General features: G+C 34.9%; 1 protein-coding gene across 4 annotated transcripts in view; it reads right to left on the minus strand.

The window, feature by feature from the left end:
• Nucleotides 1-15222, minus strand: part of LOC106463160 (E3 ubiquitin-protein ligase TRIP12-like) — a 125515-nt gene that overhangs the window by 83201 nt on the left and 27092 nt on the right. For 3 of the 4 annotated variants that reach the window (XM_013923159.2, XM_013923157.2, XM_013923158.2), the window contains exons 3-4: nt 14084-14250; nt 3568-3963 (exon numbers count right to left, since the gene is read on the minus strand). In XM_013923159.2, coding sequence (XP_013778613.1) covers nt 3568-3963; nt 14084-14250 — 563 coding nt within the window. Of the gene's footprint in view, nt 1-3567; nt 3964-14083; nt 14251-15052; nt 15118-15222 lie in introns of those variants that run through there. The other variant, XM_022390588.1, reaches the window with a different exon arrangement.

The raw sequence follows: 15222 nt of genomic DNA on the forward strand, positions 1-15222 counted from the left end.
CGGAAAAACTTAAAGTCTACTAATAACGGAGACTAATTACTCCGAATAGTTACGTACGGTGGTACGACGACAAAGAAAGGACGGTGTATGTGAAGAAAGTAATAAAATTAAAAAATTTTTTTTATAAATGTCTTAATAAAATTTATGTTTATATATGTTGTTGCATATATATTTCAGGACTACAAGTAACATAATCACACAACATAAATACTGTGTATTAAGAACAAAACTTATTATTGTGCCAAATTACTGTATTTTATATGTAAATTGAATTACCAAAGCCAAATATAATAATTAGATCAGAAGGGTAGGAAGGGGAACTCTAGAGTTTGATGTTTTTGAAACTTATACTTATAATGCATGTTGCAACCACAAATATTATGTAAAAATTTCCAGATGTTTGAAAGAACATAACTTTTTTTTTTATTAATTTCTACGTTCTCTTCCCACATCAATGAAAATTTTGACAATATTAACTTCTGAATGTATACATAAATATAGGACCTACATTACACATGATTGGCAAGGATTGTCAGTGAAAAGTGATAACCAAGTTTGTTCATCTAAGCAGAAAAGATGAAGAAAAAATCAAAAGCATAACAAGAAAAAAAAACAAATATTGTAATCTTGCTTGAGTGTCTGAGAGTGAAACATCACATTTTGTATTGTCTGTTCAATAACTTTTTATATTCATAAATCGAGTTGATCTTTCTGACTTGTGATTGCTATTTTGAGCAGTAATTCCCCACACAGTTATAAAAACCTTCTCCTGATTTTAAAATCATATAGAAGCTGAAATCCTGAAAGAATACTTGACAAATGCTCTTTTATGTATGTGACGATCTTATTGCATGTTCATAATATAAATATAGTAAAAATGGAAACTGAAAAGTTAAATAATAAATTAAGATATGCTGTAAGCCATTTTAGCTAAAATCATGAGCTGATTGTCATTTCCTAAGAAGAGCAACAAAGCAATAGGAGGCCATGTGATCTTGACATCTTCCACAACTTAGCATGTGCCCGACACCCATTGCTCACAATTTTTATGTCTTTGCAGAGAGACACTGTTTTATTATTGTTTCTTTTCCAAACACTTTTCAATTGACTGCCATTCCTTATTTCATGGCTGATTGACTTGAAACTTGGTAGGGTTCAACGTACCCAGATTCCATTTTCATATTTTTGATTTAAACTGTTTAAAAGATTTTATGGGGTCAAAGGTCAAACAACCCAAAAATGTACATTTTGAGCTCCTGTGCAGTCATACTTGCAGCAAGCAAAATGAAAATTAGCACAAATATAAATTTTCATGTGCCCAACACATTGAAGTACAAAAAAAAGAAAAAAAAGAAAGAAAGTTGGATTTGTCCATTTTGAGTCTTTTTTTTGGGGTGGGTGGGTCACATTTTACACAAAAAAGCCTAATTCTGGGGTTTTGGGCCAATTATTCAACCATATTTTGATCAATCTACATGGACACTTTTCTATAGATGCCACACATTGACAAACAAAAGTGGTGTACTTGCACATTTTATGTAATAACAGGGGGGTCAAGAAGCCACAAAAAGCATAATTCTAGTTGGTGTTTTTTTTGACAGTTACTCTGCTGTACTTCAGCCAATTTCCATGGGATTTGGTATAAAGGTACCTTCTTGCAGGTTCTAAATAAGATATAGACAGTTTTAAGTTTTTCATGATTTTTCTGGAATTAAAATGAGCCATGCTGGGATTGCACAGCAGAGACACACTGCATTCATCAGCAAATGTTGGCCTCTTTAATACTGACAGAAATAATTATTCTTTGATGCAAGTATCTTTTTTAGTATTTGACAAAAATCTTAATGGTCATTATGCCTGCAAATTTGCTTGATAGCAATAAAAAATTCGAAACTAATATTTCATATTATCACAGATACACCTAACTTTTAAATCTAAAAACTAGAAAAAACAAACAAACATGTATTAATAGAATATCTAATAAACACCATCCAATTTATATTAGACATATAGAAAAGAAAAGAAAAAAAGGTATAACAAATTATTTGCATTTAATTAACTTTCAAAGGCACTGTGATATAAAACTTGTTTCTCCAGCAGCTACAGTTATATCTCTAGCTTCCTATGGAGTTGTAAGAGAATTAAAAGAAAAAAATAGTAATGAAGAGTTCATATGCATCAAAATGTATCTGAAAAGTAACTTTTGGCATGGACTTTGACCTTAAACTTTCAAACTAATAGCAGATAATAATATTCACATTGTCATTCTGATTAATATGTTTTCAAAGAATGTTGTCTATTTCGTGTACCTATTCTAATATATTGGAAGTAAAACATAAACTTAACTATGACTACTACAAAAATCTGACACAAGCTAGTTTCACTATATGAAAACCCAAATACATTACATACCACCAACTTTTCGGCAACTGATGGTTTGCACCTCGCACCTCCTTTAATCTGGACAAAATTACGAGAGCGCACTTGAAATTCCTGCGACCGCCAGACTAGTTCAAAGGGCAGCCACATATGGCATTGCTTGTGGTGCACACTCTCAGGATGGGCTACTTACATTTTAAGTAGGTACATCACTCTTGTGAAAATTTTCTTATAAATATTAAACTAGTGGATCAAACAGCTTGAATTGTTTCATGAATGTTGACAGAATATGTAATTTAACAAGATACAAATATTTAGTTTCAATTTTTTTACAACACAGAATGTTGATAATAGTGTATGAAAATTCAAAATATAACGTACTTGAAAATAACAATTTTTCTTAAAAAATATTTAAAGAAAGTTGTTTAATTAAATTTTTTATTTATGTCAACAGATAGAATTTAAAGATGGTATCATGTGCCTCCATGCCGAAAGAGTTAATTGTTTACATCTGCAGTTGGTGGTGGTGATCCCTCAGTTTTGTGCGATTGTTAGTTTATTTTGCTTACATTTAACCCTAGCTATGGTTTCTATACAAGGTCCAAGTGTCAGTCGTAGTGTCAAGCATAAGCACAAGTCCATATCGATACAAGACAAGGTAGAACTACTGAAACAACTCAACCGTGGCATTTCCATGCAGAAACTGTGTGATATGTATGGTATTGGTTTGTCAATTGTTTACGATATAAAGAAGCAAAGTATAATTATTGGGTCAGAGGTGTATTGTTGAATTATTATTACGCAACCTCTGTTGGTCCGGCAAAGCTCTGGAACCAAGAGTGCCAGAAAATTTATGATGTACCTGTACATATAAAGTGTCATTTTTGCAATGGAAATTTGATACCAAGCACATGAGTGCATATTCAATTGTACATAAGATATTGCAATGTTTAGAAATTATCAAGACTAGAAAAAAAAATACTTGAACTGCTTTAAACATTTGGTCTGATATATGCTGTATATCTGATTTCCTACAAGTAATATTTTGTGTAGAAATTTTCCTTCAACTTTATTAAAAACTAATCTAATTTCACGTAACTTACTAGTTATATGTTTATTTGAAGTGTCACCATATAATTAACATACAGAAGAAAAATTATTTTTCTACTTCTACTTTTTATAACTCACCTTTTGTTCCTGAAGAGGTAGCTTTAGGTTTGTCTTCAGAATAAAAGTTAGCTGTGACAACTGGAGAGTTCACAGTCAATGTGGAAGTAACTTTATGGGGTCTGCAAGGTTTCTTTTTAATCACTGTTTCCAGTTGTGAAGCAGAAGTAACTTTTTCTACCTTATAAGAATATCTAGAAGTGGAAGGTGGTAACCACTGTTCTGGTGCTGGAAGTTGCCGCTCAACCCCAAACTCTGCTTTCGAACAAGTTCTTGTACTATGATTTTTTGTTAAAGTAGAAAGTTTAACTTTACTACCACTAGATGGAGAAACAGTTTCATTCAAGGCTGAGGTGCTGGGTGGATCAATTGTGGCACTTGGCTGACTCCTATTATTTTTAAACACTTCCAAAATACCTAAAAAAAGTTCTCTCATTTAGGTTGTTTGACAAAATTGACTTAAAGTGTTTTCTGTTCAATGTATCAATTTTTTAAAACTGTAACATCATAAGACACAAACATCTATTTTTTTCATTTGCCTTCTAATAAACCACACAATATAAACTGCACTACTTGTTTACCAAACAGCACACTTGATGATATTTACTTATGCTAAGACCACAAGTGTATGCAGGCATGACATCAGAAGATGCCATGGATTATGACAAGTTAAAGTGGCCTTGTTGAAATGTTATGAACTTACCAAGGAAAGTTTTCACTGGAAGCTCAGAAAAGTCAAACCTTACACTGGAAAAACTGTATTTCAGTTTGTGGCACATCTATGGCGATACTTCACAAGGCAGACTGACATGGCCAAAAGTGAAAATATTGAAGGACTGGCAGATCTACTAATACATGAACAGTTTATGATCACATGCTCAACTGACAAGTCACAGTTCCTAAAGGAGAGAGCACCAAAAGATGTGAATGAGATGATCAAGCTGGCAGAGCAGTACATGAACACCCATGGAAGGAGTAAAACTGGCAAATCCAAGAATAACCAGTTAAAGTTGAAACCAAGGATGGCTGATCAGAAACAGGACACCAAAGGTGACAAGAACTCAACTGACAAAAGGGAGAAGAGATGCTACATTTGTTATAAAATGGGGCATATTGCAAGTGAGTGTAAGTCTGTCACCAACAAGCAACAGCAGAAATTTCAAAATAAAGCAGTGGGAGGAAACTACAAAGATGGTGCTGGCAAGAAACAAAAGGGAGACAATTATTTAAAGCTCTGGATACAACTGTGGTAAACAATAGTGTAACAAATTTTTGTATATACATTTGACTTGTTTTGTATATATAGTATTTTAAAACAAGTGAAGTGTAGTGCTATCCGTTTATTGTTGAACTTTATCGCCAACAACTCACAGCCCTATATAAAACCTGACACTGATCATATGTTATTTACATACTTTTTTCACAGTTACCTAACTACTTTAAAGGTCAAAGCAAAAAACACAAGAAAATTACAAAGAAATATACTGATGAACATAAAACAGCTTATAACTTGCTGGATATAGAAAATGGATTTTCCTTATCAATAATGCAAAAAATACCTAGTTTTATTTATTTCTTCATATTTTCAATTTATTTTGATTGTATATGTAAGCAAAATGTAGAAAGAAGAAAACTATTTGTACCATCAATAGAATAACACAGAAAATTACTTTTATTAAAAACATTGATTAATACGTATACAAGATTTTAGGCAAGCAACAAAGAAAATATATACAATTACTAACTCAAATTGTATTATTTTTTTTACAGAGCAGAGCTCTAGGGTGTGACCATACACAACTAAAAAACTGCACTTGTGAACATAACTTGTACTTTATATGTACGTGCATGATTAGAAATTCCTAAAAATGTACTATAAAAATGTAAATTTTGTGTAGCTCAAAGTACAAAACTTTTTTTCAAATAAAACTCTTATAGCTCAGTTGTAGTGTATTTCACTCACTTTTAATTACACATTAAAAACAAATTCTACCATCAAATGCTTGTGATTTATCAATGTAATCTCTACTCATTTCCAGACAGTTAGAAACCTTTTCATTTGATAGGGTATATTTTCTGTCTCAAAACCAGATAAATAAAATAACTTATTTTCATGTGACTGGAAAGCTTTCAAAAGAAGAAAATTAAATAAATCTCACAGTTGGTCTAGAGAATCCAAAATTTAAAAGAATATGTTGGCTTCTTTATAAGAAAAGAGCAATGAGGATATACTAAAAGATGAAAGTGAGCAGGAAACTTTAAAAGATGTTTGGCTAGATACCACCTGTTCACAACTGATGGAGAGTAGAAAAAGAACAAATAAGTTCAATTAATAGTGCCTGAAACATTTTTCCTGGCTTAAGTTTGACAATGTTAAAGAATGTATGTTAAACACATTTTGTAAGGAATCAGAAGAACGAATGGCAGAAAAAAATTGCATCTTTAACAGACATACACCCAGACAAGTCGGCCACACCATTTCACTACCTTCTAGATTATCATAAACACAAATAGCACTTTCTACAGAAGATGTTACAAGGCAATTAAAATAAAACTTAACACTGTACACTGTATTGCAAATGAATAATTTACATTTTCAAAATTTGGTACATTGATTGTTCTGCATAAAAAAAAGACTATTGACATCAACCTAACATGTGATAATAACATGCTACGTGCAGAAATTATTGGTCAAATTTCAGATTTAATTCAAAAAGAACTGGCTGCCAAACTGAGTTCCAATCACTACCTGGTAAATTTAATAGATGTTGATAGTGACATCTCAACCAAAGATTCAAGATTATGCATGTCTGAATTCTTGAAAATAGAAAGCCCATCAACTGGCTTCTTGGACAATAGATGGTACTGCATTCACATGCAAAATGTAATTAAATTATTTTCATATTTTCTGATTGTTTATTATTACGATTAAGTTATGAAAATAATCAACTAATTGAAATTAGTTTTCATGGTTAGTCAACATTTTCCTAAATTGAAAATGTATTTCCAATAATACTTACCTCTGCTGATACTATAGCTATTTCTCAATCTCCAGAGTTTCCACTCTTTGCCCATCTAAACATTGAAAATGCTTGCTCCAGTCTTTTATACCCCACTTGACTGCTCTTGGCAAAGTTTAATTTGCAGAATTCTCCACGAACTTCAATGCGCCCTCTATTTAGGTACTGTATATTAGCACCTCATTCAGATAATGTAATCACTTTTTTGAGACATAATCTGACTTTTAGTGGGGAGGTAAAGCAGAAGAGTGTCAGCAGAGGTAAGTATTATTGGAAATATATTTGCAGTTTAGGAAAATGTTAACTTCCAAAACATACTTACCTCCACTGATACTATAGCTAGAATCCCACATTGAGAAGGTGAAGAAGCCAGTGCAGGCATGAACCATACAGAATGTGTCTGTATAGAACAGGAGTGTACCAAGATAAAGATGGTACAAGAGTACAAAACATACTTATCTCCAGTGATACTATAGCAAGAATCCCACGTTGAGAAGGTGGAGGGGCCAGTGCAGGTATGAACCACACAGAAGGTGTCTGTATAGAAGAGGAGTGTACCAAGATAAAGATGGTACAAGAGTGGGGAACCCGCACTACATCCAGAGCAGGTATGCTCTTCACCTGGGACTCAGTTCCTATCTCAAAGGTGGAATAGAATATAAGTAATTGTCAGTATAGGCCAGCCCCAACCAGATAGTCAAGGTTCCACAACTAGGGGTTGGAATTAAGGGGTCATAGTACGTTGGTAGCTAAGGCTATTGTATATATATATATACACACACACACACATACACACTTTTGATTGGATCACACCCTGTAGCCACAGAGTGATGCATATTGCACCATGGAATCAAGACGAGAAAGTAAGCAGCATCGAAGTCCAAAAGGCAACACCCCGGGCTCAGAATAATGAGATTGTTTATACCGTACTCAACAAAGGAACAGAACTCATCCGGTCTGGAATTATGAACCTTCATTCTCACTCCCCAACTAAGTGAGCAAGGAGTATTCCACTTGCCCATGGAATTATGGAGAAGACATGGAATCTGTGCTCAACCAAGGATCTAGGATGGTGCGACTTGACATTTGGTATTATGAGGAGATAGTGGACTTCCTTCCATGAACAATATACAAAACCGACATTGATAAAAGAGAAGGGCCATGCATCCCCCAACTGGATAGCTTCATGTTAAATCTGAACCAGAATTATGAGTAGGCTCCTGTGGAGGTTGGTGGCAATCTTTCTGACATCTGGGAAAAGCATCCATGGACCCGAACACACTCAAACACTTTGGAGGAAAAGTCTCTGTCCACCACCCCAGCAACTGGAGGTGGTAAGGACTCTTGAGCTCCACTAATAAATTCTGGGGGTAATACGTGTTGGGAAATTTTGAGGAACAGTACTCTGGAAACTGTACAATAATTGAACCAAGTTACCTACATTTTTGAAAGAAAACTGACCCCAATTTATTCAACCTGAAGATCAGCAGGGACGGGCAGGATCCCCCTTTAGCTTTACTCATGATAGTCCAGGAGTGGCGGTCCATAATAATAAGGTAATACCATCTGGTAAGTCTTATGGAACACTCCATTTCAATAGCCTGTTGCTACCTGTGATAATTATAGTGAAATTGGTTGCTAGTGTGAAACTGAAAAGAGAAAGCATACCTGCATGGGCAACACTCGCCACAGAATGGGATCCAGTGAAAAATAAAGGGACCCTGGAAATAAAACAGAATATGATTGAAGAAAATATTCACCTCTGGTTAAAATCTAACAGATGTGGTCAAAATAGCTACAGGGGGTGATCAAAAACCCTCAGAAAAGGAAACTACCATATTATATACGCAATGAGATAGGAAAGTATTAGGAGTAATCCACATACCAGTCCGCAAAATGTCTCCAAATGGCAATTCAACCGTGCAGCTGCTAACATAGAGATATGAAAGATCTGGTGAGATGTGACATGCAAAAGATTCCTCTCCTGTAATGATAATCTATTATAGATCATGTGAATCAATTTACAAAGTCACCTCATTAGGGTAATGGGAGATAAGTCACAGGAAATAGAAGGATTTCAATGAATGAACAATCAAATTTATTTAGTATGAGCCACATAACACTTGAGGGTCCTAACATGACATAACAAACAATCAGGATTGGAGCAGTCATAAAAGTGAGAAATGGCTGGCAAATGGATTAGTGAGAAGGATCTTTCCCCTTCCCTAACTGCCAGTCTTGGGAAGTAAAGACCTATTGGGGTAAAGCATGACAAATTTGGAATGATAAAGAACCCGATGTACATGGATTGCAAACAACTCTGACCGATGATGTCCAAACTAACAACAACAAAAAATACAATTTAAGAGAAAGGTGAAACAAAAAACATGAAGCTAAGGGCTTAAAGGGAGGATGAGACAATGCATGTAAAACAACTGTAAAATCCCAAATCGGTAATTGAAAAGGTCATTTGGGTTGAAAATTACAAAAGGATTTGAGTAGACCTGATAGTACTGAGGATTCAAAAACCTTCCGATATTTGGAATACAGAAAAATAGCGGATAAGGATACCTTATATAAAGCCACCGTAGACGAAGCAAGACCCCTCTCAAATACCCAAGTCATAAAACAGGATATGGTAGATACTTTAGGTTGAAGAGGGTTTAAATTTCTTTTAATACAGCACTGACGATAAGTATTCCATTTCCATTGATAAACTGCTGTGGTTGGCCTATGGAGAGATTTATTTATATACAGAGAAACCTTAGCAGTTAAACCCTTATGTTGTGCAAAGTACTGTACAATTTCCAGGCATAAAGATGAGTTTCCAAACATCTGGGTGGAGAATGTCTGATTGAGGTTGTCTCAATGGAGACTGCCAATGTGGAAGAGGTAGAGGTGGACATTCCTGCAGACACTGAAGAAGCGGAAATCACATTTGACCTGGCCAATGTGGTGCAACCAAGAGAACTCAACAGAGTGGAGCGAACCATAGTCAGAACCCTGGGCAAAAGCCGAATCAGGGGAAAGGCATACAGATGTAAAATTGTCCAGTCCTGACTGAACTCATCTACTGCCAATGCTTGAGGATGAGGTATCATAACAACTTCAGTTGAGAATTCCAATCAGTCAGAAAGGCATTGATCGTTGGAGATCAGAAATGTGATCAAATCCATTGAAAAACCTTGTGATGTAGCATCCATTTTGTCGGAAGAATCTGATTGGGTCAAGACAAGTGATCTACAATTAAATTCATCACTACTGAAATATGACATGCTAAAAGACTGATACTATGGGAATGAGCCTAGTAGAGAAGATCCAAGGTCTTGAGAATGTGTGCCTCCTTGACGAGAAATCTAAGATACCACCATGGAAATGTTGGAATGCATCACAACAGTTTTTCCCTTCAAGAGAGATAGACCTAGAAACATTGCCCAGTGTAATGTAACAAGTTGAAGAATATTGATATGGAGGGTAGACTCATCTTTTATCCAAATACCCTGGAATGCCTGACCTTGAAGATAAACTCTCTATTCCTGAAGAGATGCGTCTGTGAACAGATGGATCTCGGGATGAGGTGGTGGAATGGGTACCCCAATAGTAGTGTTGTTCCGATCCAACCACCACTCATAATTGACAATATTGATCCTGGGTAACGATACAGGATGACCCAAAGGATCGGAATGCATGATCCATTGGTCATGCAGTGACCACTGAAAGGACCTCACATGTGCTCGTTTCAAAGGAATGAGAAGCTTGAGGGATGCTCACATCCACAAAAGAGAGAAATATCTATGCAGTTGTAGAAGAAGACATAAGTAAAAGCCTGACAGCTCTTTCCATGGCTTGAAACCTGATAGGGGTTGGTTGAGCATGACTTGAGTATTGAAAAACACACCCAGATGGATGTGATATTGCATTGGTGACAGAATAGATTTCTTCAGTCTGATAAGGTAGCCTGCTTTTGTGGCTTCTAAAAGGAGAATCTGAGAGTGTTGTTCTGCTAATTGACAGGATGGTGCCAGAAGGAGCCAGTCGTCTACATATTGATGTGTGCACAGGCCCAAGGAATGTAGATGATGAGAAAAAGCTCAAACAATTCTTCAGAAGACATAAGGTGCTGATGAAAGACCAAAAGGTAGAGCTCTGAACTGTAGCACATGACCCTTGTGCACAAATCTGTAAATTGAATGACCAACCCTGAAGCCAGAACATGGAGTATCCATAAATCCCTGGTGAAAGAACTCCAGATGTCCAGAAAGTAATGTAATCATGCTCCCAATGCTCATCTGCCCATGGGATAGTCACCACACCATTGTTGATGGTGTGCCTGAGCCAAAGATCCTTGAGAATACGGACAGACTATTATGGGAACCAACAGTTCTGGGAATCAAAGGAAGGGGTTGGGAAACACTATGAGCTGACACTCCAAAATTAGCACCAGAAAGGTGAAAAGCCAACAATGATACAGAAGAATGTAAAGGAGTTGAATCAATTCATGATTCTAATGCCTCTGGAACTCCCGCAAATATAGGTCAGAGAAATGGAGCTTTCCATACCTCCCTGAGGGCAGAGGACGATAAACCAATACTTTTTAACAAAGTGTCTCTACCTGATAAATCCAATCAACAAACCAGCCAGGAAACCAGAGAAAAACTGAAGAAGATAATCTGACTGAGGTAGACATAAGCAAAATTCCCACTCATCCTTAGGTTGCTGAGGGAAATGTTGATAGGCTTCCGACAAAAGTTGGATTGAAGATAAATACTTCAGGACAGTCGTGAGAGTAAGATGAACCTGAGAAAACTACGATCTGTTTAAAGTGATCACAAGTTCCAAACTAGGCCCCCACATGTCCAAAAGGGGTCCAGCTGTTGAAAAACTGAATATACCTCCTCCTGATGGTGATAAGCAAAAGCATGCTGTTCCAGTAAACGTGGGGAACAAGGCATAGCTATCCCATCACATAACTGAGCGGCAATTTTCCCAGAATGAACAGCAATATCAGAAGGAGGAAAAACCAAGTAGTCACTTGCCATCTTTTCTGCCAACAAGGAAGGAATAGAGTCAAATGCAATAGTAGAGACCCCCAAAACCTCACAAACCTAAGTAACCAACTGAAGAAAAGGGACTGGAGGTGGCTGATCAAGATGATCCTCATTTAGGCCAACTAGTAAAAGAAGAAGCTGAAAAAGTGAGTCTAAATTCTCCCCAGCTGGTCCTGGGTCATTTGCAAAGGTTGCCTCAGAACTCCTCAGAGAGACACCCTTGGTCTGTATATACGTCTTCATCACGGACAACTTTGACTGAGAGTGACCCCTGCCCTGACCGTTGACAAACATCAGATAGCAAAGGTGGAAGAGAAGAGGTCTGGTTGGCCTTTGTAGTAGAAACATTAACACAGGAATTCATATTTGTTGGTATGTATTTTATTTATTTATTTTTGTTAAAGTAATTTATAAGTATAAACAAAGATATAACTGTGGTAATGCCAACTACATTCAAAGTTGCAAAGTAAATTGTAAATTGTGAATAATCACAACACTCCTGTTCATAGAAACCCGTGCCAAATGCTTTGTCAAAAAAAAAAGTGATTACATTATCTGAATAAGGTGCTTAGATACAATACCTAGATGGAGAGCACATTGAAGTTGGTGGAGAATTTTGCAAATCAGAATTTGCCGAGGGCATTTGAGTGGAAACACTGGAAATCGAGAAATAACTATAGTATCAGCAGAGGTAAGTATATTTTGGAATTACTGTTTTCTTTATTTCAACTATCCAAGTAATAGAAATGTTGCCATTATGATTTCTCATTATTATTTTTGATAACTTCAAGGTTGTTCAGCTTAATTGATTAGTTCACAACTTGCAAAAATAATCAACTAATTGTAATCATTGTGTTTGATTATTTCAGTTATACAAATTTCATGTGAGGGATGCACACTTTATTTGACCTTATGAACTGTGTAAAACAGTGACTTTCTTCCTTACAATGATCTAGGAGACCACTCTACAAAAAATGGCCAAAAACAATTGTTTCTGTTGATGATTAAAAAACAAAAGCTTCTTAAAGTAAATAAAAGATGATTTTAAATATTATTTTGGTACATAGAAACTGAAAATAAAGATTTAAATAGGTAAAATGTATTTATTTGCTGTAGTAAACTGCACAAATGTTTTACAAAAAAGAAAGAAAAAAATTTATGTTCAGCAAAATCAAAATGTTGGTAATAGTCTGTTTCTTTAAGCAAATTTTTATTTTAAAAAATTTTGTGTTTTGTAAAATATGAACAGAAAAGGAATTTTAGTTGAAAAAACTTACCCTTTTGTTGATGAAAAATATCAAACACAACAAATGTTATGTAATAAAGGAAGAAAAAAAGATTTGTAGATGTTCAACAATGCAAAAAAGTTCTAACAAAATTTCTTTTATGTGTTCCTGAATTATTTTAACTAGGACACACGTATGCACCTAAAACAAAAGAACAACAACAAAATAAAAATCATACTCCAGCACAGAAGCTTCATATTATTAGGAAAGTTTCAATCAACAAGTGTTATAAAATTTTTTATTTACTAGTTTCAGGTTGTGAACTTAAACTATTAGTAGGTCAAACTAACACATCATAATCTGGAAAATATGAAATAGAAGGTTACAAAAAGAGCTACAAAGTTGTAATACACAATAGTAGTGCAATCTCTTTTTGCCAAAGGAAAAACAGCATAAACACACAAACCAACATCTTTTAGAAATGGCTAGCTGACATACCCACTCTTAAAAACAAAGATCATTGTGCATATCAGATAGGAACATTGCTGAGAAGAAGAAGAAGAGCACTGTGAGAGCTTTGATAAATATTCAATGACAAACATCATTACAAGGCAGAAAGGAGGGACAAAAGGTTTAGAATAATTGTTATTATTCATCTTGAGGTATGTTATCATGCTTGAATATTTCCCATATTACAACATCCAAAATTGCTCAATAAATGAAAATGCTTTTCCAACATGCTGGTGTACCCACATTATATACTGTCCATCAAAAGGGAAACCTAGGCTAACAGTCCTCTGTAAAGCATCAATTTCTCACCTGTTTGACCTGCTTCAATAGCAAGACCAGTCACTCACAAAATCTTTTTTTAAATAAAAATGTCCCCACAAAATTTAGTAAGTTTTCCACATAACAAAGCAACAAAACTTCCACTGTAAGCTACATACATTATACTTCACTTCCCTGAAAACAAGTGTATTAGCAACTTTTCAACAAACAATCCTGAAAAGAAAAACTTCCATGGTTCTTATTTCTCTGTGAAGTGTAACACATGAAAAATTAAGAGTAAGCTTTTCAATTTCCATTTTTTTTTCAAACTTTATGCCAGAAGTCTATTCCACAAAAAGTTTTAACAAATCCATAAGATTAAGAAGTTAGTGAAATCCATATATTATGTAAACAAGTTCTATGGTTTTATATATTTTAAAATATATTTTATGCTATAAAGTAAATGACTTCTTACCTTCAGGATTGTTTTTCTGTTTTTTAGGGGCTGAACATTCGTTGATGTTCTCTACAGGGATTTGCCTTTTGTCTGTCACAGTGTCACCAGCTCTGTCAGGCTGTTCGTACACCACAAGAGATTCTTCACACTGTGATTTTTCTTGAGCTAAAATTCTGGTTCTTGACCTACAATACAAAACTTGACATTAAAAAAAGGCCTAAGAGTTATTTGGACCCTTTCGTTTCTGAGGTTAAAGGGTCCACCAGAAAATGAATACATCCCTTATTTGTGCAAAATTTTACACTAGTTACTTATGTACATAAAATGGCAAAATACAATGCTCATTTCAGCAACAGTACACTGGGTTTGTAAATACTAAGTATTATTTCATAAATGAATTTGGTCATTTAAATTAACAAAACATTCTGCATTCTTGCACACTTGAAGCCAATGTATGAGGTGATATTCATAGCTACAGACACAGCTATGCTATACTCCATTACTTTGTTATAACATTTTATGAAAGGCAAATGATTTTAATAGTAAAGTAACTTTATTAGCAGTTGATTTATGACATTTCTGTATAGTAATTGTGTGTGTGTGTGTTACAATTATATACTCACTCTCTTTTATTTATATAGTTATATAAATAAATGGGAGGTGTAGCCTAATGTTTAACAATTTGAACTTGTAATAAAAAGAATATGGGTTCAAAGCTCACTCACACTAAGCTATTGTGTTCTAGTAGACACAACCCAAAATTTGCTTCAGTCTGTAAAACTAGTACCAGCTAATAGCTAGGGGTTAACCTGCAATGGATTGGTATAATTTCCAGTGGTAATCTGTTTATGCCACATGAAACCAATTAAGCACCAGACTCGTGTGACTTTGAGACAAAGAAAGTTGTAGCTATGTCAATAAGCTTGCAGGTGTGTATAAATACTTTTATCACGGTTTTTGAATGACATATAATAGAATAATACTTACACTTCAAGATCAGCTGCTCTTTCACTATGTATACATGTGTCTGTACAATCATTCCCAAGGATATTGTATATGGTAAAAGATCAAGAACTCCTTCACTATAATTTCAATACATTTACATAATAAACTTAAAATGAAAGGTGGTGTATATAAAATTGATTTTTTAAATAATA

Source organism: Limulus polyphemus, unplaced genomic scaffold, assembly GCF_000517525.1.
Source record: "Limulus polyphemus unplaced genomic scaffold, Limulus_polyphemus-2.1.2 Scaffold1339, whole genome shotgun sequence".
Lineage (NCBI taxonomy): Eukaryota > Metazoa > Arthropoda > Merostomata > Xiphosura > Limulidae > Limulus > Limulus polyphemus.